Source organism: Giraffa tippelskirchi, chromosome 9 (genome assembly GCF_054371585.1).
Source record: "Giraffa tippelskirchi isolate mGirTip1 chromosome 9, T2T-mGirTip1v1.2.pri, whole genome shotgun sequence".
In the NCBI taxonomy this organism is placed as follows: domain Eukaryota; kingdom Metazoa; phylum Chordata; class Mammalia; order Artiodactyla; family Giraffidae; genus Giraffa; species Giraffa tippelskirchi.
The window spans coordinates 132207845-132234681 of NC_137283.1; the positions used below are offsets into that span (position 1 = coordinate 132207845).

Here is a 26837-nt window from a genome sequence, read left to right on the forward strand (position 1 = left end):
CCAAAAGTTTTGACTAGCAGAAATGGTTGAGAGTTTCTTTCAAATCTTGATTTTTGTAATTATTAACATACAAACTGCATGGCCTTTCTGTGGAAAAGCCTAATTAGAAGGGTCTGGACAAAGCTCTACTGGAGCAGCATCAAAAGTCTGAGTTAAAAGTGAATTCAAATATTGCATGGTGGGGAGCGAACATTGCCTTAGGCTACACTTAGAAAAAATATTTTGTTCTTTATTAGAAAGCACAGCAGTTGCCTTATTAGCATTTTAAATAGTAATGTATAAACACAACATTCTGCTCCAAATTTCAGTTTTATAATTTTAATGAAATCAAAACTATTTATTGTTAAAGGGCTAGCTTTTGAAAATGTGGTTCCATCGGTTCAGTTCATTTCAGTCGCTCAGTCGTGTCCGACTCTCTGCAACCCCATGGACTGCAACACACCAGGCCTCCCTGTCCATTACCAACTCCCAGAGTTTACTCAAATTCCTGTCCGTTGAATCAGTGATGCCATCCAACCATCTCATCCGCTGTTGTCCCCATCTCCTCCCGCCTTCAATCTTACCCAGAATCAGGGTCTTTTCAAATGAGTCAGTTCTTCACATCAGGTGGCCAAAGTATTGGAGTTTCAGCTTCAGCATCAGTCCTTCCAATAAATATTCAGGACTGATTTCCTTTAGGATGGACTGGTTGGATCTCTTTGCAATCCAAGGGACTCTCAAGAGTCTTCTCCAACACCACAGTTCAAAAGCATCAGTTCTTTGGTGCTCAGCTTTCTTTATAGTCCAACTCTCACATCCATCAGAGAAGGCAATGGCACCCCACTCTAGACTCTTGCCTGGAAAATCCCATGGATGGAGGAGCCTGGTAGGCTACAGTCCATGGGGTCGCTAAGAGTCGGACACGACTGAGAGACTTCACTTTCACTTTTCCCTTTCATGCACTGGAAAAGGAAATGGCAACCCACCCCAGTATTCTTGCCTGGAGAATCCTAGGGACGGCGGAGCCTGGTGAGCTGCCGTCTATGGGGTCGCACAGAGTCGGACACGACTGAAGCGACTTAGCAGCAGCAGCAGCAGCAGCTCACATCCATACATGACTACTGGAAAAACTATAGATGGACCTTTGTTGGCAAAGTAATGTCTCTGCTTTTTAATATGCTGTCTAAGTTGGTCATAGCTTTTTTTCCAAGGAGCAAGCGTCTTTGAATTTCATGGCTGCAGTCACCATCTACATTGATTTTGAAGCCCCCCAAAATAAAGTCTCTCACTGTTTCCACTGTTTCCCCATCTATTTTCCATGAAGTGATAGGACCAAATGCCATGATCTTAGTTTTCTGAATGTTGAGCTTTAAGCCAACTTTTTCACTCTCCTCTTTCTCTTTCATCAAGAGGCTCTTTAGTTCTTCTTCGCCTTCTGCCATAAGTGTGGTGTCATCTGCATATCTGAGGTTATTGATATTTCTCCCAGCAATCTTGATTCCAGCTTGTGCTTCTTCCAGCCTAGCATTTCTCATGATGTACCCTGCATATAAGTTAAATAAACAGGGTGACAATATACACCCTTGATGCTCTCCTTTACCGATTTGGAACCAGTCTGTTGTTCCATGTCCAGTTCTAACTGTTGCTTCTTGACCTGCATACAGATTTCTCAGAAGGCAGGTCAGGTGGTCTGCTATTCCCATCTCTTGCAGAATTTTCCACAGTTTGTTGTGATCCACACAGTTAAAGGCTTTGGCATAGTCAATAAAGCAGAAGTAGATTTTTTTTTCTGGAATTCTCTTGCTTTTTCAATGATCCAACGGATGTTGGCAATTTGATCTCTGGTTCCTCTGCCTTTTCTAAATCCAGCTTGAACATCTGGAAGTTCACAGTTCACATACTGTTGAAGCCTGGCTTGGAGAATTTTGAGCATTACTTTGCTAGTGTGTGAGATCAGTGCAGTTGTGCAGTAGTTTGAGCATTCTTTGGCATTGCCTTTCTTTCGGATTGGAATGAAAACTTGTGGTTCCATACATAGCCTTTAAGTCTTTTTTTTCCCCCCTTTCAAACTCCATGAAGACACTACTATTTCAGTACTGCCCTGTGAAACAATACCTCATTATAACTGGTATTCTTATATGAGTCAGTGGGGGAGGGGCCACTAGTGAGATGTGTTTGACTAGTAAACAGCCTTCTCAATATAACTGGTTTGCTTCCCCTATAATTTGGGGATTGTTGTAATAAAATAGGTGTATTAACCCCAAGAATAATTTTCATAAATAAATCTGGATTTAATATACTCCATGTGAAAGGTTCTGTTTCAAAACTTAATACTCTTGATACAAAGGAAAATATTAATGTTTGAAGACCCTGGGAAAAATTTGTATATAATTCATTTTATTATAACAGTTCTAGCTTGATTATTGAGGAATATGAGTTTAAACTGAAAGCTACAATATAATACAATTAGTAGATACCTCACTATGATTTGGGATTTTCATTATTATATTGGCCATGACCATTTGGAAACCATTTTTGTTATAAGTTCTTCAAATATTCTTCATTTGAGTACCAACTGCTCTGATACTCTTTTTTTGGGTAATCCCTACAGAATCCTTGATGAGGCTAAAAACATCTCCTTCAATGCCACTGCAGCCTTCAAAGCTTACAGCAATATTAAGGACTATATTGACGAAGCTGAGAAAATTGCCAAAGAAGCCAAAGTTCTTGCACATGAAGCCACAGAACTGGTAAGAAACAAATGGTGCTATGTGCTGAGGTCAACCTTTTCAAATAAGTATCTAAACTAAATTTCTCAGATTTAAATAAGCTCTGGAGAATCCTGGTAAATTAGAATATTAGTTTTAAACTATTTTCAAAGGCTCCTTTTAAATTTTATCCAAAGTTCTCAATGTGCTGTAATCATAGCAGAACTCTTCTCAGTTACATACTACTTTCCACCACTAATAAGAGTCATATTATTATCCCAGATGACAAATAGGTTTGTGCCACCAACTTATAAAGGAAAATGGCCAAACATAAGACTCTGAAGAGGGAAATTTATCACAATTGTTCCATATGTCTTCAATAAGAAAGTGCTTTGAATATTAACACAATTGCTTATAGTCCCATATAAGTTGATTCTATATAAAGTTTAATAATTAGGTGCACATTTTACAAAACATGCCAAAGCATATACTTCTAAACTATTATACTATTTTTATCAATTGAAATATTTACCTTCAAAGCTACTTTTGGCTTCTGTCATTGTTCAAAATAAATTTTCAATTAATATTTTAGAGTTTAGGGGGTTCTAGGTATAGCACATTATCTGAGTATCTTCAACAGTGACAAATTTTTTTCCTTTACATGTAGAGCAACATTTTGTAAACAGATTGTTTGGTAAACCTTGGCAATACTATTTTAGGTCAACTTTCATTTCATAGGAATCACACAGTGAGTTAAAATGTTCAGAACCATCACTTATTCCTTTGGCTTCACACAGAATCCTGCAAATACATCACAATTTCAGGAGAAAAAAAACTTGCCTGAACATTTGACTGAATGAAATATGCATGAATAGTGGGTGTTGAAGAAACAAATCAGTATTTGCATTGGTATTTAGTACAAATGTTTTCTTGGATTTCAGAGATAGTAGAGGTATTTGCCACATACTTAGATGGTTTATTTTATGGTCATAGTGAAAACATCAGATTCCATCAGCAATTACTACTGTTTGGTTTCTCTGGAATGAACTTTACTAATACCGTGTGTTCTGTTTATTTCTTATTCAAAGTCATGACACAGTTATTACAAAAACTTACCTATATTCAGTTATCCTTTCAAAATGAACCATTTTTCATATCTATTTGAAGATCCTAATCTTCAGTTTCACCATTTTCATCTGACCTAAGTCTTATTGGATGGCCATTTTCAGCATGTAGCACAGTGCCTGACAAATCATAGGCCTGCATGAGTGAATGCACGTCATCCTAATTGACATTTTTCATGTCTGTTCACAACATTTTGTACAAAAAAAAATCTCAATATTGTCATTGGTTCATTTTTATAAACTTCTTGCATTTTATGTTAAAGAGCTGTTTATTTTCACCAAAATTTAAGCTTATGGCGAAAGGTGTCAGATTCTTGATCTCTGAAGAAGATTTAGCTTCCAGGAACCAGGGACCAAGCTTGATCACTCAAGAGCTTTTGTGTAGCAGAGTTTTATTAAAGTATGAAAAGAGACAGAGAAAGCTTGTGACATAGACATCAGAAGGGGGACAGAGAGTGCCCCCCTCACTAGTGTTAGCAAGGGTGTTATATACTTTTTAAATTAGTTATTACAATAAATCAAAAGAATGTCTCAAGGTTGTAAAAATTTTACCAGACCCACTTCCACAATTTACATTTTAGGATAGCATGATTAGAACTTAACAATAGAAAGATCCTACCAGACCCGCTCCCATAATATACATTCTACAGATATCAGGATTAGTCAGAAGTTTTCAGGAAGGAGAAACTGTCCTCAAGGAGGATACATTGTTGTTATATAATCCTTAGTACAGAGTTTAAACTGAGTTGTTTGTTGTGTAATCATCAGTTCCAGGCTTAAAGAAATTTATGTGACTAAGGAATGTAGGGGGTTGGGGGGGGAGGATGTTTGTTCTTTCCTCCTCCCTGAGAATTCCAGACACCTATCTCTGTTTCAAGAGCCCCAGACCCCTTTCTCCTCATCAGGGACCCCGGACTTCTTATCAACCTGCCTAGGAATTGACTCTCTCATTCCCCCTTCTTGTTTTTATTTTTTAAATAAATTTATTTATTTTAGTTGGGGGCTAATTACTTTACAATATTGTAATAGTTTTTTGCCATACATTGACATGAATCAGCCATGGGTTTACATGTGTTCCCCTTCCTGGACCCCCCACCCACCTCCCTCCCCATCCGATCCCTCTGGGTCATCCCATTGCCCCGGCCCTGAGCATTTGTCTCATGCATCGAACATGGAATGGTGTTCTGTTTCACATATGATAATATACATGTTTCAATGCTATTCTCCCAGAACGTCCCACCCTCACCTTCTCCCTCAGAGTCCATAAGACTGTTCTATGCATCTGTGTCTCTTATTCTGTCTCGCATGTAGGGTTATCGTTACCATCTTTCAAATTCCATATATATGCATTAGTATACTGTATTGGTGTTTTTCTTTCTGGCTTACTTCACTCTGTATAATGGGCTCCAGTTTCATCCATCTCAATAGAACTGATTCAAATGTATTTTTTTTAATGGCTGAGTAATATTCCATTATGTATATGTACCACAGCTTCCTTATCCATTCGTCTGCTGATGGACATCTAGGTTGCTTCCATGTCCTGGCTATTGTAAACAGTGCTGCGATGAACATTGGGGTACATGCATCTCTTTCAATTCTGGTTTCCTTGGTGTGTATGCCCAGCAGTGGGATTGCTGGGTCATATGGCAGTTCTATTCCCAGTTTTTTAAGGAATCTCCACACTGTTCTCCATAGTGGCTGTACTAGTTTGCATTCCCGCTAACAGTGTAAGAGGGTTCCCTTTTCTCCACACCCTCTCCAGCATTTATTGCTTGTAGACTTTTGGATAGCAGCCATTCTGACTGGTGTGAAATGATACCTCATTGTGGTTTTGATTTGCATTTCTCTAATAATGAGTGATGTTGAGCATCTTTTCATGTGTTTGTTAGCCATCTGTATGTCTTCTTTGGAGAAATGTCTGTTTAGTTCTTTGGCCCATTTTTTGATTGGGTCGTTTATTTTTCTGGAATTCAGCTGCAGAAGTTGCTTGTATATTTTTGAGATTAATTGTTTGTCTGTTGCTTCGTTTGCTCTTATTTTCTCCCATTCTGAAGGCTGTCTTTTCACCTTGCTTATAGTTTCCTTTGTTGTGCAAAAGCTTTTAATTTTAATTAGGTCCCATTTGTTTATTTTTGCTTTTATTTCCAATATTCTGGGAGGTGGGTCATGGAGGATCCTGCTGTGATTTATGTCGGAGAGTGTTTTGCCTATGTTTTCCTCTAGGAGTTTTATAGTTTCTGGTCTTAAGTTTAGATCTTTAATCCATTTTGAGTTTATTTTTGTGTATGGTGTTAGGAAGTGTTCTAGTTTCATTCTTTTACAAGTGGTTGACCAGTTTTCCCAGCACCACTTGTTAAAGAGATTGTCTTTTCTCCATTGTATATTCTTGCCTCCTTTGTCGAAGATAAGGTGTCCATAGGTGCGTGGGTTTATCTCTGGGCTTTCTATTTTGTTCCATTGATCTATATTTCTATCTTTGTGCCAGTACCATACTGTCTTGATGACTGTGGCTTTGTAGTAGAGCCTGAAGTCAGGCAGGTTGATTCCTCCAGTTCCGTTCTTCTTCCTCAAGATTGCTTTGGCTATTCGAGGTTTCTTATATTTCCATACAAATTGTGAGATGATTTGTTCTAGTTCTGTGAAAAATACCATTGGTAGCTCGATAGGGATTGCATTGAATCTATAGATTGCTTTAGGTAGTATACTCATTTTCACTATATTAATTCTTCCAATCCATGAACACGGTATATTTCTCCATCTGTTTGTGTCCTCTTTGATTTCTTTCATCAGTGTTTTATAGTTTTCTATATATAAGTCTTTTGTTTCTCTAGGTAGATATATTCCTAAGTATTTTATTCTTTTTGTTGCAATGGTGAATGGTATTGTTTCCTTAATTTCTCTTTCTGTTTTCTCATTATTGGAGTATAGGAATGCAAGGGATTTCTGTGTGTTAATTTTATATCCTGCAACTTTACTATATTCATTGATTAGCTCTAGTAATTTTCTAGTAGAGTCTTTAGGGTTTTCTATGTAGAGGATCATGTCATCTGCAAACAGTGAGAGTTTTACTTCTTCTTTTCCTATCTGTATTCCTTTTTCAGCTCTGATTGCTGTGGCCAAAACTTCCAAAACTATGTTGAACAGTAGTGGTGAAAGTGGGCATCCTTGCCTTGTTCCTGACTTTAGGGGAAATGCTTTCAATTTTTCACCATTGAGGATAATGTTTGCTGTGGGTTTGTCATATATAGCTTTTATTATGTTGAGGTATGTTCCTTCTATTCCTGCTTTCTGGAGGGTTTTTATCATAAATGATAAAAACCCCTTTTGTTTTAGGAGAATTATGTTGCCAAGGGAAAGGGGCATCGCTTTCATTCCATAATTACTTCCTGCTGTTGAGGGGCATGGTCCCTAAATTGTTGAGGCAACGTATTCTCCTAATCCTCATATTGAGGGTCTCTGATCCAAGGGCCCCAAGTAGTAGTTGGAGGAGGTTGTGGTGCTGGTAGGAGCCTGGACAACCATATGTAACTTAAAAGCTTTCAAACGGTTAGAAATAAACCTAGTTACACAGTTACAGATGAAGGGAGCAAAGAGTAAAAACAGAACAATTAGAATTATTATGATTAAGATTTTCCACCATGGAGAGCTAGTTAACGTTTCCCAAAGTGAGGTGACTGAGGCTTCAGGGGAATCCATAGCCTGAATCACCTTGTTCATGTGTTTAGTAAAGTGAGTAATGTTAGTACTCATATCTGGTATATATGTACAACATAGGGTATGAATAATGGCACAAGTTCCTCCTTGTGCAGCTGTTAGAATATCGAAGGCCAATCTGTTTTGTAAAACCACCTTTCTAATTTGTATTTGTTCAGCATTAATGGCTGAAAGTTGGAGCATCAACTCATAGCTTAACATCTAATCTGTAGTTTCCAGAGAGGGAACGAATATTGTAGCCAGACAGTCACACCAGTGAAATACAGATCTTACCCAGTGAGTTTTAAGGTGTGGCAGATGAGGCTTCTCTGGAAGCTCTGAAAATATGAAGCCATGAGTAAAAGTTAGACCTAGGGTGCATCTTCCCATCCAGCCAGGGGGAAGCCACGCCCATAAGTATGAGCCATATATCTAGTAGATCCCATTTGGAACAGACCAGCATGACTGAGGGATCCAATCCCAATCAGTTCCTGGCCAGGCAAAAGGAGGACCTACACTGGGATTGGAAAACACAGGAATGATTGTATTGTATATTTCTTGAGGCAAAAATCCTCAACAATTGGTTGTTTCCAATCATTGTAACTAAGTTGTTGGCTAACTTCTGGGGATGGCTCTATTTTTTCCCCAGCATATGGAAGCATTAGATAGTAGGCATCCCTTTTTAGGAGTTAGCCATATGACCTCATCCTATATTTGATAAACATCAGGTACCTCAGGTGGTTTATCAGAAAACCACCAGATCTAGACCCATTTACCTTCTTATGTGCAGCAAAATAGTCATTACACCAAGTTAAAACATAATCAAAAAAGTTTCATTATGTCCATAGTTACATCACTCCATCTTTAGGATTGTTAGATGTCATCAGATCAAAAAGAGGTGTCACATATGATTGTTGTTGGTGAAAGTATTCTCAGAATTGAAGCAAGTCCCTTCCATGAAGTGGAGAAACTCACCATGGGATGTCTTCAATTGATGAGGAGGGGAGTGCTCTGCAGATCCAGCAATTAGACTGATTGTGGAATGCAGCGTAGGAATGAGTCCAGGACAGGAAGGTGCTGTCTTGAGGGTCAAACGGCAGACTCAGGACTTTTGGAGTCAGCAGAAGCAAGCCCATCTAGATTCTCAGTCCCATCTCGGTTCCTGGCTCAAACAGCAGCTAGTTTGACTCAAAGTCTGGGCCAGGAGTTAACCTCCTGGTAATGTCTGTTGAAAAGCTAAAAGCTGAGTCACATAGTTAATTTTAAGGCTCTATGGCAATATCTGTGTACAAAAACAGTCTGTCATAGAGACGGTCCCTTCTTCTTAGGGGCGGTTTGAGCCCTCATTAAAGCTATGGGTAGAACTTTAAGCCAACTGTCTTGTGTTTCCTGAGTTAGCTTACACAGGTGTCTTTTAATAATGTCATTAGCCTTTTTCTAAAGATTGGGGTCTCCAGGAGGAGTGAAAGTGATACTCTGATCCTAGAGCTTTCGACACCCCTTGAGTTATAGCAGCTTTAAAGATGGAGCACTGCTGCTCTGAACTTAAGAGTTTAAGATCCCACTCACATCATGAGAAATCAGTACAGTAAGATTTTGTCCATTCATGAACCTCTGGCTTTAGTTAATACTGCTTTTGATGTGAAAATAGGTGAGGGTCATTGAGCTTGATAACCACAGGTACAGCATTTTATGCTCGACCCATAGTTTTTCCATCAGCCCACACTGTAGGATTTACATTTTGTTCCATTAAAAAGAACTGGTTCCATATTCATGAAAAGAGAGGCCTGGACCTTGTTCAGTATATCCCTCCCCAGAAGGGATGAGGAAGACTCTGGCATGATTAGAAACTCGTGAGAAAACAGCATAGAGTCCCAGTTTCCACTTCAAGGATGACTGACATAATAATGTTTGGCTCATCCAGACAGTCCCATTATGGTAGTGGATTGGGAGCAAAGTGGGCCAGGGGCTTCAGTGAGCACAGAGAAAGTTGCTCTAGTGTCCAAAAGAAATCGACTGATTGGCCCTCCACAGTTATTAATACCCAGGGTTCCTCAGGTGTAACTAGAATGGGAGTTTGTGTGGGGACCCCCGGGCACCTTCAGTCCAGATTGTCTTGAGAGTCCGCCCCTGGGGCCTACACCTTGGAGGGCAGTCTCTTCTCCATTATGGTCCTTTGGAGACTGTACATGGAGCAGGGGACGGCTTAGAAGCCTGAGGGCAATCCCGCTTGAGATGCCCCTCCTTTCCACAGTAATAGCAAGCCCATCCCTTTTTACCTGGGTCCCTCTGGGCATTTTTCTCAGGCCGTTTCAGAGCAGGTCTAACAGCCATTGTTGGGGCGTCAGTCTTTCGCCTGGTTCTTTTTTTTGCCTCTTATTTTCCTCCTCATATTCTCTACCATAATATACCGTCTGAGCCAGCTGCAACAGTTTTTTAAAGACTGATTTGTTCCAAACGCCTGTTTTCATAACTTACAGCAGATATCTGGAGCTGACTGAGTGAGAAATCTATCTTTTAAGATCCTTTCTCCCTCTGTAATTTCAAGATCAACGTCAGTAAACTGGTGGAGAGCCTCCCATAATCTATCTAGGAATTTATCAGGAGTTTCCTTCTCTCCCTATTCTATGTCAGCCAGCTTAGCATAGTTTAAAGTCTTAGTTTGAGCTTGCTTAAGTCCTTCAAGAATACATCTGGCAAAGTGACTCTGTTATGGGAACCATTTGGCTCCCAGTAGGAAAGAGGGTTATTTCGTGTTCGCTCTTTCCCCTTGTCTCACGTTCACGCCATTCATCTCCAAAAGTAGTAGCTTCCCCCAAAACTCAAGCTCTCAAGTCAGGAGTTAGCGTCTGTCCCAAGACATCTCTCCAAGTAAGGTCATAAAGTAAAGTTAGTCCCGTAAAGGATTCTGTGTACCTTTTGGATCCTCTAGATAGTCTTAACTGCAGTTACTGCTTGAATTTCTACTGAAACTGAGGCAGCCCCTCCTGAAAGGGTGCCCTAACTCGCAGCCTGTTCAGTTGGGAGCCCCAGATAAAGGGATAAAGGGGCAAAGTAAGAGAACAAAAGGCAGCTGAAGCTTTCATACCCAAATCTGCACCCTTAGGACATAAGTCTGGCATGTCTCGCAGAGAGATAAAGAACAAGACATAAGGCACTTCTACCTATTTCCCTTATTTTCTATGGAACCAGTCTAGTTGTAAAAACTGTACCATAATTGAGAGACCCCTTAATAGGCCAGTGTTCCCCATCTTCAAAGGATACCGTGGCCATTCACTATCACAGAAAAAGATCAGGCATGTCTTTTTAAATTCTGGGGATCAAACTTGTCCCAACTTTTTTTAAAATACATTTTAAAGAAGTGGTTCTGGAACTGCTAGCTCTAACCTGTAAGAGAGAAAAAAGCAGCATCCACAGCCTTGGCTTTTTTCCACCAGAAACATCCTTCCCTGCTCTAGATGGGGGTGTAGCAGACTATCCACCAAAGCTTTCTTTCCCTGGTCAGACTTAGTCTGTCCCTTACCCACACAGGCATCTTAGTCGTCCCTCCCAGTTCTACCACCGAGGTAGGGTGGAGATGCACCAGGGGTAGACCTGATGGCATCCCAGATTGATTTAGTTCCATACCACCAAGACCTTTGTTTGATTTGCCAGAGTAATTTCCCAGAATGTTTCCCAAGCTAGGACTACTAGAGAAAGCATCCATCTTACGTGTGCCTGTACACATTCCTGAGTATAGTCCTGATCGCATTAGAAAGGGTGAGTCATAAAGAGACAAATAACAACCAAGCTGCCCCTCCTGAGTGTCACCACGCCAGTATATGTGATAGCAAAAGAGGTGATGGAGGGTTGGCCAGCAAGGAAAAAGTGATTTTTGTTTTCAAGCTATTAGGGTCAGTCCTTCCAGCTCATTTCTACAGATTCCACAAAAGGAATATCTAAGAAGTTGAGACAAAAGCCATCAGAGAGCCTCCTCTGGTCCACTAAGAGCTAGCGCTACCAAAGGAAGAAGCCCATTGCATTTCCAATCTGACCAGATTCCACAATTACCGATCTGTGTCCTCAAAAACCTCACGGTCACCAGCAGTGCTTCTGTCCATATAGATAGGAGGCACAGCATGACAAAGACTCACTTTCATGTTGCTGGCCCCTGAAATAGGCAGCCAAGAGAGTAACTTCTAGCCTGAGAGATGTTCCTGGAGCTAGAGTTCCACCTCACTCCATACGTGATTCTAGTAACTTTCGGCTCCTAGCAAGGCTAGGCGCTTCCGTTAGGAGCTTCCGTACTTGGGGTCTAAGTAAAAGTACATAGTAACAGCATAGATCACTAGTCCCTTGAAAGTCTATGATCCAAAAGATTAGGTTAGTAGTTCTAATTTCCCACACAATTATGAAATGGTCAAGGAGACTAGGAAAAGCTGACCAAGAGAGGAAAGCTCGGTCCACGCACTTTGCCCATTTCTGGTTGCTCCCCTCGCAGGGACTTTGGGTGTCTCTTGGCATTGGCAGAGACAAGGCTCCCCTTTGTGGAGCTGCCTTTAGTCATTATGAGGCACCGCAAAACCACAGAGCAGGGCTCAATGCTTGCTTCGCACAGGGCCTGTCATTCATTCACACAAGCACACAGTAGAGTTAGTAAAGTAAAGCAGAAAACGTGTGTACTGAGAAAGCAGAGTCTAGAGCTCTGAGTGTTCTTACCTTGTCCTGAAGATCCTGGACGAGCCCCCAGGATGATAGCTTACAGTGAACAGTGTCCGATTCACGGTCTCCGAAGAAGAAGATTTAGCTTCCAGGGACCAGGGACCAGGCTTGATCACTCAAGAGCTTTTGTGTAGCAGAGTTTTATTAAAGTATGAAAATGGACAGAGACAGCTTCTGACACAGACATCAGAAGGGGGACAGAGAGTGCCCCCCTCACTAGTGTTAGCAAGGGAGTTATATATTTTTTAAATTAGTTATTACAATAAATCAAAAGAATGTCTCAAGGTTGTAAAAATTTTACCAGACCCACTCCCACAATTTACATTTTAGGATAACAGGATTAGAACTTAACAATAGAAAGATCCTACCAGACCCATTCCCATAATATACATTCTACAGATATCAGGATTAGTCAGAAGGTTTTCAGGAAGGAGAAACTGTCCTCAAGGAGGATACATTGTTGTTATATAATCATTAGTACAGAGTTTAAACTGAGTTGTTTGTTGTGTAGTCATCAGTTCCAGGCTTAAAGAAAAAAACGTCTTATGTGACTAAGACTAAGGAATGTAGAGGGAAAAAAAAGTGTTTGTCCTTTCCTCCTCCTTGAGAATTCCAGACCTCTGATCTCTGATTTGAGAGCCCCAGACCCCTATTGCCGCCTCAGGGACCCCAGCCTTCCTACCAACCTGCCTAGGAATTGACTCTCTCACTTCACACTTAGGAAACTCATTTTCATGCCAACATGAAATATTCACTTTTCCTCAGCACTGATGCTTATACATGATAGGCTAGCCAAACGCAAACATAGAGCTAGGAGAAGTTTTAATGCATACAGCATGTCTACTTGTTATTGTTATTCCGGCCCTATAAGCCGTGTAAAAATAATTAAATGTCTGAAAAATTGCTAAGTAAAGGCTAAAGAGAATCATTGATTTATTAAACGGCTATCAGCAAACACACAGAAGACTGATTTGGTCAGAAAGATTGTTAGACTGTGTTTCGGGAACAGAATAAATAAATTTTTAATTTTAATAATTCATTATAATGTAGTTCTACTGTACTAGAAAAGAAATATATTTGCCATTAAATTGAAAAATTACCTAGACAGAACTAGCATTTCATAAATGTAAGAGCCAGTATTATTGCTACAGCTATAGATAAACATAGAAGAGTAAGATTATTATTTATGTATGAAAGAGTCATTTGAATCTAGGCCTACAAAGAAGGAAGAATGTCTTTAATGAATTAGAAACAAAGTACAAAGAAGCAAAGGAGGAATTTATACAAGGAGAGAAAAAGACCTGTTAGACAAGCAATAAAACAACCAATTATTACTGTGAAGAAAATGGATGTGAGATAATATGAGAAGGAAAAAAAGCATTGAAAATAACATAGGGAAAAAAATCCCCAAATAAATGATGGAATAATCTTAAAGCATAATTGACAACATTTTTAGAGCCACTTCACTTTTAAAAATCTGCTTAAGTCTACCTATTTGTAATGCACACATAATCAACAATGTAATTGAAAGGAAAATATGAGTGAGAAGAAAGTTGATACTTTAATTAAATAGTGAGCAGGTGGAGTCTATAAACAACTAAATATTGTAGTATAGTTGCTATGTAAACAGCAACAACCTCTTATCTTGCATATGTAATTTATTTAAATCTTGAAATATTATTTTAGGAACATGTTGTTGTTTTTCAGTCGCCCAGTCATGTCTGACTCTTTGCAACCCCTTGGACCGCAGGATGCCAGGCCTCCCTGTCCCTCACCATCTCCCGAATTTTGCCCAAGTTCATGTTCATTACATCGGTGTTGCCATCCAGCCATCTCATCCTCTGATGCCCTCTTCTTCTGCCTTCAATCTTTCCCAGCATCAGGAACTTTCCTAGTGGGTCAACTGTTCACATCAAGTGACCAAAATACTGGAACTTCAGCTTTAGCATCTATCCTTCCAATGAGTATTCAGGATTGATTTCCCTTAAGATTGACTGGTTGATCTCCTTGCTGTCCAGGGACCTCTCAGGAGTCTTCTCCAGCACCACAGTTCGAAGGCATCAATTCTTTGACACTCTGCCTTCTTTACAGTCCACCTCTCACAACCATACTGGGAAGACCATAACCTTGACTATACAGACCTTTTAGGCAGAGTGATGTCTCTGCTTTTCAACACACTGTCTAGCTTGGTCATAGGAACATAAACTTTATGAAAAGACAAACACTACTACTTTTCTAATGGGCTTCCCTTATGACTCAGATGGTAAAGAATCTGCCTACAGTCAAGAGACCCAGATCCATCCCTGGGACAGGAAGATCCCCTGGAGAAGGGAATGGCAACTCACAGTATCCTTGCCTGAAGAATCCCATGAACAGAGGAGCCTGATTGGCTACAGTCTATGGGATCACAGAGTCAGACACAACTGAGTGACTAACACTTTCACACTTCCAATTTTCTGTTACTGTTGGGTGGGAAAATTACTATTATTGTATTATTGGTATAAAATTATTGTTTTCCCTACTCACAGTCTCAGAGATAACATCTCATTTTGTACGTCTCATTGGTGGGCACAAGGAAAAAGAGAAGGGAAATATATCACTCTTTCAAAAATAGAATATGAAGATCCAGTAATTTCTTTCTAATCTCAATTGCTTTGATGCTATAAAAAGTCCTCAGACTCTAAAACAACAGAGAATTAAATCTTGAAAAAACATTTCCAGATCATAGGTGAACTTAAAACCTGTATTATCAACCAGATCTGATTTTAAAAGTAGATGAAGAATAGATTTTATATGCTGCTGGAGCCTTGGGATGACAATAGTCATGGTTTCAGTGGCACTGGGAGATGAGACCCTCTGCCCTTTTCCACTGGGAAGTTCTTAGATGATGTACACTTGAATCTGGTATATCCAAACAGCAAGCAACAACGACAAAACAGAAGCTAATGTAGAATGGATTCTATTGTTCTTTTCTTTAAGATCATGAAGAGTCATCACATAATAACCACACAATCTCCATCAACCCTGAAATGTTGTCCCCCTTCCTTTCTTAATTTCCTCCCTCCCTCCCTCTTTTTCTCAGAGGGAATGGAATGTGTTTTGTGATATACACTTCAGTGTAGAAAACGTAGGCAGTCCACACCTCCCCTAGGTATCTTACATAAAGAGAATCACTTTTTCATGTCCCATGGCAACTGAAGATTTCTCTTTTTTCTTCTGCACCCTCTTCTTTACACTACAATCACTGTTATCGTCTAAAGCTCTCTCCCTCTCTCTCTCACATACACACTCTCTATCCAGAATCCTCTTTCTCAGTTATTAATAGTCTCAGATTCAGTGTTTAGTCTGATCTTCTCTAAGAATCAGCATTAGAAATTGAGAAGTTATACTGGCTTTCAACTCCAGTGCACAATGCGGTCTTCCTCTTTATTCTCCAAATCCGTGTTCTGTCAGTTGATGCAATTATGCATCATTCCTGGGAGCCATGAGTCTAAATATCTGCAGCATGATCTTTCCCAAACGTATCTAGGAGAAAATAATGTAAAATACAGAAGAAGGTGAGGGTAATTTGTAAGTAATTCTTTTTCTCATAAAAAAATAATTGTGGGACAGTTAGTAAAGAACAGTGCTGTGTAAGTGTTATGTAGACTTTACAGGAACTAAAGGGGGGGAAGGGAATCTGGAAAAAGTATCCAAGAGAAAAAATATTCCTAAAATTAAGTAGGTTTAAAGCCTTGGACACCTGTTTCAAATAAATACGAGAACTGCTGTTGTGACTTCCCACTGTTAATTCCTTAATATAAGGAGAGTAAAAATCCATAGAAACTTCAAAAGGAGTTTTTTCTTGCTTTTGGGTCAAGAGTCTAGAGAATAAATTGAATTTTTGTAAATTTACTCTTATGTAGCAGGTCAATGGAGAGAAAAACCCTGTTAGAAAATAAGGATACTAGAAAGGAATGTCAGGGAGCTCTGATAACATAGCAGCCTAAGTTAATTCAGATTCCTCCTAATGTGAGAAATTCACAGAAATGTTAGATAAACGCTAACTCCCAAAACTTAACACACACTTTATTTTGGAAATAGGAGACAAAAGGGTAATCCAAAAATAAAAACAAGAGAAACATAATATCACATCCTAAAGCTGGCACCTTAGTGACTCAATGAATTTGGAACATAAGTATAGATCATATGTCTAGAGACTGGATTTTAAAAGCCCAAGCAGGGAGAGAAAACATCAGAAACATCATCCCAAACCTATAAACAAAGGAGTCTTTTTTGACTAATTGAAAGTATGCAAAATTGTGAGACTTCCAAACAATTTTCTCATCAGTGAGCACTCCCTCTAGACCCAAACATGCCAAGGAATCTTGTTTCTTTTCATGCCCCAGTTGTGAAAAATGTCTCTCATAAGCTGTTAAAACCACAAGCTTATGGATTGAAGTCCAAATTATACCATATATTTTTATATATGGATTGAAGTTCACATGGTACAAGACTTTCCAAGCTAAAATTTTAACGGAGGAGAGGAGAGGAATTGGTTCTTGCAACCCTTAGAATATCTAGAAGGACACAGAAAAGTAGTCTGTTTAGGTACACTGTAAATAATCAACTAGGAAAGAGGGTAAGCAGGCAAAGTATGTAACATGATCCTGAAGTTATTCAAACATCTGAAAGAGGATATACAATAAAAGTGTTTAAAATTATTGCACTGTTAAAAAAGAATAGAAAAGAGTGATAAAAAGAAAAACTACAGAAGATTATGGAAATGTATAATAGAAGCAAATAAAATTTCTAAAAATAAAAAATATATAGTAAGTATAACTAAAAATTGAATGGGAAAGCTAAACAAAGGAGAAAGAGAATGAATTAATTGAAAGAGTTGAATACATTACCCAGAATGCAACAAGCATGGTAAAATATAAAAGAAGTGTAAAAGACAAGGAATATACCTTGTAAAAATGCAATGTAAATCTATTAGGGGTTCAGAAGTTGATAAGAGTGAGAACAGGGAAGTAGTAATAGTAAAAGAAATACTGAAAATTTTCAAGGGCTGGTGAAAGATAATTTCTCAAAGAAAGCCCTTCACGATAAATGAGCTTTCCCGGTGGCTCAGACAGTAAAGAATCCACCTGCAATGCCGGAGACCTGGGTTTGATCCCCTGGAGGAGAGCATGGCAACCCACTCCAGTATTCTTGCCTGGAGAATCCCCGTGGACAAAGGATCCTGGTGGGCTACATACTACAGGGTCACAAAGAGTCAGACACAACTGTGTGACTAAGCACACGCACTTCACGATAAATAAAATTAAATCTATACCTGGAAAGATCATTGTTAGACTATGGAAGTCAAAGAGAAAGAGAAAACAATATCTTAAAATAATCTAGAGAAAAAAGACTTTGGGTCAGACACTGAGTGCAGAGCTACAGCGTCAGGAGCTTTAAAAGATACTGCATCTCTGCTTGCTTTCTGCTCTACGCTTTCAGTTCTTGGTGACCATGGCGTTCTGTTTAACTCCTACTTCCTTTTCCCAGAGAAGAATGTCTCCAGAATTAAAAGTTAAGCTAAAAATAACCCTCATGAGGACAGAAACGCTAATAACTCTGTGAGAATTTCACTTTCACTAGATTCTGTGATTTTCATATAGGTCATACTTGCTATTCAGTAGCTGATCACTAAATGTCAGTTGCTCCCTCCCATCTCCAAACACTGATGCTAAGAATCTAGAAAGGCTAGGATGCTCCAGATTTTCAGAATAGATGAGATATTTATACTGCCACAAGGGATAGGAAAGTTGAATAGAGAAGAAAATTTCATAGGAAATATAAAATTTCTTTCCCTACTTAGATTGAAATCATCTATGAATATTTATTTGAATGTAGTTGTAAGATTTTTTTTTTTAGTGATTAGAATTAAGTTCAAGGGTTATGCTGAAATTTCCTATTCAGGATGTGGGAAGAAGATAGAAGTTCAGAATTTGAAGATTAGAAGATCTGTCTCCTAGTTGGATGCATATTGTCCATGTACTGAGCTGTGTCAGCTGAAGTATAGCTTTTTAAGAAACTTCACATTCTCTTCTGATCTCTCTCTTGGTTTAATGCCAATAGTTAATAATCCCCAAAGCTTAAAATTTATTTTTTAACCTGGTTTAATATTCAGTCTCCAATTATCCTTCTTTGATGCAATTGTGGTGCTTGTAATAGGTAACTTCTGAACTGTTTATTAACATGAGGTATTAAGCGTGTCCACATTTTCGATTTTTTCTTTGTTTTTAAACCTTTTTTTAAGCCACATATTTATTGTACTTAATGTATAGAGGCATTATGAAACACATAGGAGTAAAGATAAATAGAATTCTGGCCTGTCCTCAAACCATAAATTATCATTTAAGTTTTTATTATTTGTCATGTTAGTAAAAACAATGCTTTCCAACTTTTACTACATTATTTATTCTTTTCCTTTATTATATTTTTTGATTTTCTTATTATTTTTATTATTCTTTCTTTTAATATTAGTAGTATTATTCCTAGTAATCTCTTCTTTTTTATTAGTTTTTGAATCCTTATGCAGGTAGATTCTTTTGATACCACTGCTACTGGTCAATAAATCATATAGTCAAATACTGTGAATTTTGCAATAGTATGATTAAACATGAAGGTATTTCTAATGAATATTTGTTTAGAAATGTGGTCATATCTTCTCTTCAGTCTGTTTTATTTAATATTTGCTTTGTGTAATTGGATGAACCAAAATACATAAAGAATACTTGCAAGGTCATTTTTGAGTTTTTATTTCCTACATAAAGAACTGAAAATATTAGCAGAATACACATTGCAATCAAAAGGCCCAATAAAATATAGTGTCAGTCAAGTTTTAAACTTTAACTCACATATACCTTGTATTTTATTCTGTCAGCCATTACTTAGAAGTTATTCAAACAGTGATTTTGACTTCTTATTAATATCTATAATCATTGGAATTTAAATTCTATACCAGTGTAGTGTTAATGGAAAAAATTGTGTAATACATAATAGGTTTGACAATTGAATCTGTCAGTAAAACTGGTGAGCATTTTTTCTTCATCAGCAATTCAGCAACTTATCTAAGAACTGACTGATTTGTGCAAGACCAAATATGAAAACGTCAGTGAGGGTCTAAGTTACACAGAAAAATATTGAATCTGTGTGTGAAAATGGTATTCCTTAAGCCAGCTAACATGATATACTCATTTGAGTAAATAACTTTAAAAATCTATTGGAAGCAGAGAAACAAGCTTCTGTTTTATTATCCAGAATTTGACATATTTAAAAATTCAGGGCATAAATTGTTAGAAATGAAATCAAAAAGTTTGATTAGTCAGCAACATAGAAACTCTTTGGGGTGATGCTATAATGCAATGTAAATTTAAACTAATTTTATTCAAGACAGCAGTGCTCTCAGATCTGCTACTTGAGATTTCCACCAACAGGAATAAATACAAGAATAAATATAGGACTAATCAAGAAGTGAAATTGCCATCTTGAGTTTGATTCTGGACATAAGCCCTCTCAAGATGTTCTCTAAATCAATAGACATTTCTCCATTGTCTTTACTCAGAATCAAGACTCCTTGTGGCACCCACCAATGCTACCCTCAATAGCTTGTCTAGTCCCTACCTCATGGCAACAAGTCAGTGGCACCGAGAGATGCTGGAGCAATGGTTCTCATGCTGTGATTGGTGAAAACCTGTTTTCACTTAGTTACTATACATGTTGTTGTTTTTCAGTCCTTAAGTCATGTTTGACTCTTGGCAACCCCATGAACTGCAGTATTCCAGACTTCCCTGTTCTTCACTATCCCCCAGAATTTGCCAAACTCATGTCCATTGAATTGGTGATGCCATCCAACCATCTCACCCTCTGTCGTCCCCTTCTCCTCCTGCCCTCAATCTTTCCCAGCATCAGGGTCTTTTCCAATGAGTTGGCTCTTTGCATCAGCTGGCAAAAGTATTGGAGCTTCAGCTTCAGCATTAGTCCTTCCAGTGAATATTCAAGGGTGAATTCCTTTAGGATTGACTGGTTTGAACTCCTTGCAGTCCAAGGGACTCTCAAGAGTCTTCTCCAACACCAAGGTTCAAAAGCATCAATTCTTCGGTGCTCAGCCTTCTTTATGGTAACTCTCACATCCATACATGACTACTGAAAAAACCATACCTTTGACTATATGGATCTTTGTAGGCAAACTCATGTGTCTGTCTTTTCATGCTCTGTCTAGGTTGGTCATAGCTTTTCTTCCAAGGAGTACACGTCTTTTAATTTCATTGCTGCAGTCACTGTCTGCAGTGATTTTGGAGCCCAGGAAAATAAAATCTGTCATTGTTTCCACTTTTTCCCCATTTATTTACCATGAAGTGATGAGACCGGATTTCATGATCTTAGTTTTTTGAATGCTGAGTTTTAAGCCAGGTTTACTCTATATACTATTTTTTTTTTAAGATCTATTTATTTAGTTTTGACTGTGCTGGGTCTTCATTGCTGCAGCCTTTCTCTAGTTGCTGAGAGCAGGGGGCTACTCTTCGCTGTTGCAGAGCAGGGGTTCTAGGCATGCTCTAGGCGTATGGGCTTCAGTAGTTGGGGCTCACAGGCTTAATTGCCCCCCTGCATGTGGGATCTTTCCAGACAAGGGATCCAGCTTGTGTCCCCTGCATTGGCAGGTGGATTCTTAACCACTGGATGATCAGAGAAGCCTGAATATACTTTTAAATCCTCTCTTGATTGTCTTCCTCGGTGTTATCAAACTGCAAATTCGCAGTCATGAATTCCAAATTCTTATGAGTAATTTTTGGAGATTTTCTATTCCATCATTTAATCTCCTTTCTCAGTTGCCTTCAGTCCTCCAGAGGCTCATCTAACCCCTGTCCCATCTTAGGATATTATGTGATGCCAGGATCTACAGCCTTTCACCAGATTTCTGACCAGAGTCATTCCTTTGGGTTGTTTCTGAACTCGTTTTTGATTTAGTGTTTCATTTTAGTATCCTTCAGATTTTTGAAATATAGGTTATTTTAAAATACATTTAAAATCAATACATGGTGATTTTCTTATTTCAGAATTGAAGGTGATCTTTTATGACAAAAGCAGTTCATATCCATTATACAAAAATAGGAAATACAATCAAAAGGAAGAAAGTCTAAAATGTGTATAATCTCACTAACTACAAATAATCACTTTTATAATATTGTTTATCTGTCCATATCGTTTCCTGTACAAATGGTTTTTGTACAAATGGATAACTTTTGCATAACTGTTTTTATAGCTTAATATATCTAATTAACATCACATACATTTTTTCAATATTCTCAAGTTATATCTTTTAAAATGTATACAGGACTAGACTCCACCATTTTTTCTAAGAACTTGTTTTATTATAGTACGAAATCTCTCCCCAATTTTTAACAACAGTCTAACATGCCCAAATATAAATTTCTTCTGACATATATTTTACATAAACACATTGCAGCTAATTACTGGTCCTTACATATACCTCTGAACATTTTGGACAGCTTTCTTTATCAAAAAGATTTTAAGTTTATAATCATCTAAGTCACATATTACCTTGACAAATTATCCCCTTTGGAAATGTGCAAGACTTGTCTTCTAAAATGAATTATTTCATAACAAAATAAGTTATAAACCATGCTGATAAATTTTCAGCTAGTACTTTCTTTAGAAAACATAAACAAACAACAATTATACATTTCTCCTCAGTGCCAACTTTTTCAATGAATTCAGTAAATATATCTCTAATAAAGAAGTTATTTGAAGGCCACTTAGAAAAATAATAAGAATATAGAAATAAATATAAACAATAACTTCTAAATTTGCTTATTTAAATAATAAATCAGTCACGTGTGGGTTTACCATCCTGATAAACTTAACTTCAGGTCTCACCTTCACATCTTCTTCCCCTAAGAGCGCCTCCTCTGACAACAAACACCTAGATATTTCCATGCTCCACTGTGGCAGTAATCATTTTCTGTATAAGGAATTTTTCTACTGCACTGCACCACTCCACTGCACTTCTGTTAGAGAAGGCAGAGTCATTCTGTCTTTGAATATCAGAGCTTACTCCAGTGCTTGAAAGAGCTGCTGCTGCTGCTGCTGCTGCTGCTGCTGCTGCTGCTGCTGCTGCTGCTAAGTCGCTTCAGTCGTGCCTGACTCTGTGCAAACCTATAGACGGCAGCTCACCAGGCTCCTCTGTCCCTGGGATTCTCCAGGCAAGAATACTGGAATGGGTTGCCACTTCCTTCTCCAATGTATGAAAGTGAAAAGTGAAAGTGAAGTCACTTAGTTGTGTCCGACTCTTCGCGACCCCATGGACTGTAGCCTACCAGGCTCCTCCGTCCATCGGATTTTCCAGGCGAGAGTACTGGAGTGGGTTGCCATTTCCTTCTCCTTAAACGAGCTATAAACTTTTATTGGGTAAATCAATCAATTCATTCATCTATTAATCAATGACATGGTGCCTTAACAAGTCACCATGAATATTTAATAAATAGTAGAAAGAAGAAAACTAACATATATTAAAAGCCAATTAAGTGCCAAGCCTCTGTTAAATCTTTGTAGACTTTATCGTTTTGTTTTTTCTTTTATTTTTCCTTCTCTAATGATTTAAATTATCTCACATTTTCCATAAATGATTTATTAGCTAACAAAACATGTAGCAACCTACATATACTACTAGATCCTATTTTGTGTGATATAATAAAAGATTTTAGATAATTTATATATACATATATTTATATATACACAGACAGAGAAGAACTTATTTATAAAAATACAATCTCTAAAAAGCAGGAAACAAAATATCTTGCAACTCTAAGAACCTCATTTATATTTCACATATGCCGTAGACAACGGCTCAGAAACTCAGATGTGGTGCTTATAAATATGTATGAAGTATAATTAGCTTGGAAAATGCTGCTTCATCAACAGTCCTGATATTGTTGATGTGCTTCAGTGACTTACTAAGTAGTGTTAGAAAAGGAACTCTCCAGATTCCAACAAATTGAAACAGTTCTCTTCATCCATACCATGTTAGTGTTTGCCATTCTGTCATCATATGAAAGATTTGTCTTTTAAACCTAGACTGTTGGTATGTTGCTGTATGCCATCAGCTCTTTACTGTTTTGGAGTTCTTTGCCCTGTACTTATTAAAGAATTAAATTTGTATTTTAAAACCCTTACATACATGTGCACATGCACGTGCGCACACACACACACACACACACACAAACACCACACACAATTCAGTTCCAAATGATTTCACTGGTGAATCTACGAAACATTTAAGAAAGAAGTAATAAATTCTTCAGAGAATTGAAGAGGAGGAAATATGTCCCAGTCATTCCATAATGCCAGTATTACTATGGTACAAACCAAAGACATTATGAAAAAAAAAGAAAATTATAGACCAATATCCCTCATAAACCTAGATGGAAAAATTCTGACAATGTTAAAACATAGAATCCAAGCATTTATTAAGATAATCTACAAATTAGAAGAATGTATTTGCAAATTACATGTCTGATGAAGGATTTGTATCCATATTATACGTAAATATCTCTCAAAACTCACTAAGAACAAATAACCCAATAAAAACTTGTACATAAAATTTTAACAGACACAGCCAAAGAAGATGGTGAAGAGCACATGAAAAGACACTCAGCATAATTAGTTGCAAGGAAAATGCAAATTAAAACCCAAATGTTGTACACACCATTAGAATGTTTAAAATCTTAAAAGACCGACTATATCAAGTAGTGACAAGGATATAGTTACATTTGTCACTCTCACCCACTGCTAGTGAGAATTTAAAACAGTACAAATAATTTGTAAAACATGTTGATTGTTTCTTAAAAGCTTAAACATATATCCACCAGATATAGTCTAGCCACGCCACTTAAAGGTCATTCCAAGAGAAATCATCATATGTTCATACAAAGATTTGTATACAAATGTTAATAGTGACTCTATTTAGAATAGCCAAAGCTGATATAATCCAAATGTCCATCAAGAAGTGAATGAATAAATAGATTGGGGCATATCCATGTGGGACTTCCCAGGTGGCACAGTGGTAAAGAATCCTTCTGCCAGTGTGGGAAATGCAAGACACGCCAGCTCGAACCCTGGGTCGGGAAGAACCCCTGGAGTGGGAGATGGCAACCTACTCCAGTATTCTTGCCTGGGAAAAATTCCACGAACAGAGGAGCCTGGCAGGCTACAGTCCATAGGGTCACAAAGAGTTGGACATGACTGAGCAACTGAACACACACACGTATCTGTGTAAATAAAAAAGAGATCACATCTTGATACACACGCAACATGGATAAATGTCAAAATAATTACACTGAATGAAAGAAGCCAAACAAGAAAAAAGAGTACTACATACTGGATGATTCTATTATATAAAAGTCCATAAAATACAAACTGAAAGTGTTGGAAACCAGAGCAGTGCTTATGTGGAGATAGGGAAGGATGAGGAGTGGAAGGGAGGGTATGAAAAGAAATGATGGTTATGTTCTCTACCTCAATTGATGGTTTCATGGGTGTATAAATATCAAAGCTTATCAAATTGTAAAATTAAAATATGATAAGTTTATTTATACCTCACTAAAACAGTTGAAAAGTGTTAAGAAAGTAGAAAAAATAAATATTGCCCATCACTCTTCCTAGTCCCTCCGAATTTCCACAGCTCAGACTTTAGCCTTTTTCCACGTTGTCTGGCCCTTCTTTTCTCTCTTGCCTCATTTCATTAACTTTCTTATGCACAGCAAGTCAACTCTCTCTCCCTCCTTTACCCCCTTGCCTCCTTTGCATATCCAAGATCAGCTGTAAAATGTTAGTTGTTAGATTCTTACCAGACCATGTTTCTGTAGAAAGGAATTCATACCTTAAGACTCTGGGGAAAGCTTGCTCCCTTGCTTGCTTGCTTTGTCAAGCTCCATCTAGTATTATGAATGAGCTGTGTTATCCTGATGGCTCAGGATCATCATTGTCAATATTGGCATCTACTGAAACCTGTTTCATCCTTATCCAAATAGATTTGGATTGCTGAGATTTAAAGTTTCTCCAAGTTGGTTTTCTTTCCTCATTGTCAGTTTGTCAGCTGTCACTTTGGCTGCTTTCATGTGCTTATTTAGAGAATCTTCATTTTTCTTTCTTTGTAATTTCCTTTCTCTAATCTGTTTTGATTCAGGAAACCTGTAACTAAGGGAGTAAGAATGGCATATAAATTTGGAACAAATATAGAAGCTGAGTGGGTAATGGAGGCTTATTTTTTTGAGTAAGGTACATTGGATTTGTGCCATTGATATTGACACTCTTACCTTCTTTTCAAAATAAATGACACTTACATGACGTTACTGTATCTAATTCCCCACAGACACCATAGGACCAAGAATTTCTGTATTCTCAATTGAAGAGAGTGTCCATTTCCCAAATTATAATTTGTCAGAGTTGTCAGGCAGCTCTTTTTGCAAAGGCTAGATATAAATGCACAGATTCTTTTTGTTTATGTAGATGTTTACAGTATGTCCTTTTGTAGATACCATAGTATTATTTAATCAATCTGTTTTATGAGCAATAGATTATTTAAGTGAAAGCTGTTGGAATAACACCTTAAAATAAATTTTACCACAACAGTAGCAATCTGTAATCTCTCCTAGTTTAATGTTCAAATAGTATGATAAAAAATGCTATTTAAGCACTGGAAATGTAGTTGAAGAATATTATGTCTGAACTAACCTGAGTTCAGATTTATAACTTCAACAGTAAGTATTTAGCATTCTCTAGCTTTTCTTACACCCTGAAATACTCTTCCAATTTAGAACTTACAAGATCTAAATTTGTAAGATTCTATTTGATTTATCTTTTGTTGTGTAATGATTCTTGAAGTGCAAAGATTATTAAAATGGATAACTAAACCTTTATTTTAAGCAATCCTTTTCCCATATCACTCTATGATCTTTGTTTCACCTCTCTTACTTCAAGCCTCAACCAATCCATCTTTGCTAGGAGATGATTGTGGCTCAGAGACTGTCATTTAGAAGGTTTTATTTTGCCCTAATACTTGGAGATGCCTTCAGAAAAGGAACACTGTTCTTCCTCATTTCAACACCTAGGGGACAGGAAATGCTTCCTCCACTTACCCCACAGCTTGAAAGACATGTGCTTAGGGATAAAGTCAAGGATGTGCTTAGTTCTTAATTTGCTTGACCATTTGACAGCACGTGATAGTACTGACCAGTTATGACCTTGCAACACTGCCAGTCATCACACTCTGAGCCACTTCCGAATCTCTTGATTTCCATGATATCATGCTCTCCTAGGTTCTCTTTGTCCTTTCTGGAATCTCAATCATCTTGCCAGCCCCACTTTCTGGACCTGCCTTTAAATAAATGTTGGGATTCCCAAGGGTTCTCTTCTAGACTTTCTTCTCATCTCCTCACTTTAATCACAAATACATGCTGATAATGTATTATTCTGCATACATAGTTCAGAATGCTTTCCTAAGGGTAAACGGTGTACCAACTGCCTGCAAGATAGCTCTACTCCTTCATTCTTTGGTTTTAGAAATGTGACACTTCTTTTTCTG

General features: G+C 37.9%; 1 protein-coding gene across 1 annotated transcript in view; it reads left to right on the top strand.

Moving 5' to 3' along the window:
- LAMA2 (laminin subunit alpha 2) overlaps positions 1-26837 on the top strand; it is a 653829-nt gene that overhangs the window by 528495 nt on the left and 98497 nt on the right. The window contains exon 42 of the mRNA XM_081529101.1: positions 2591-2729. Coding sequence (XP_081385227.1) covers positions 2591-2729 — 139 coding nt within the window. The remainder of the gene's footprint in view (positions 1-2590; positions 2730-26837) is intronic.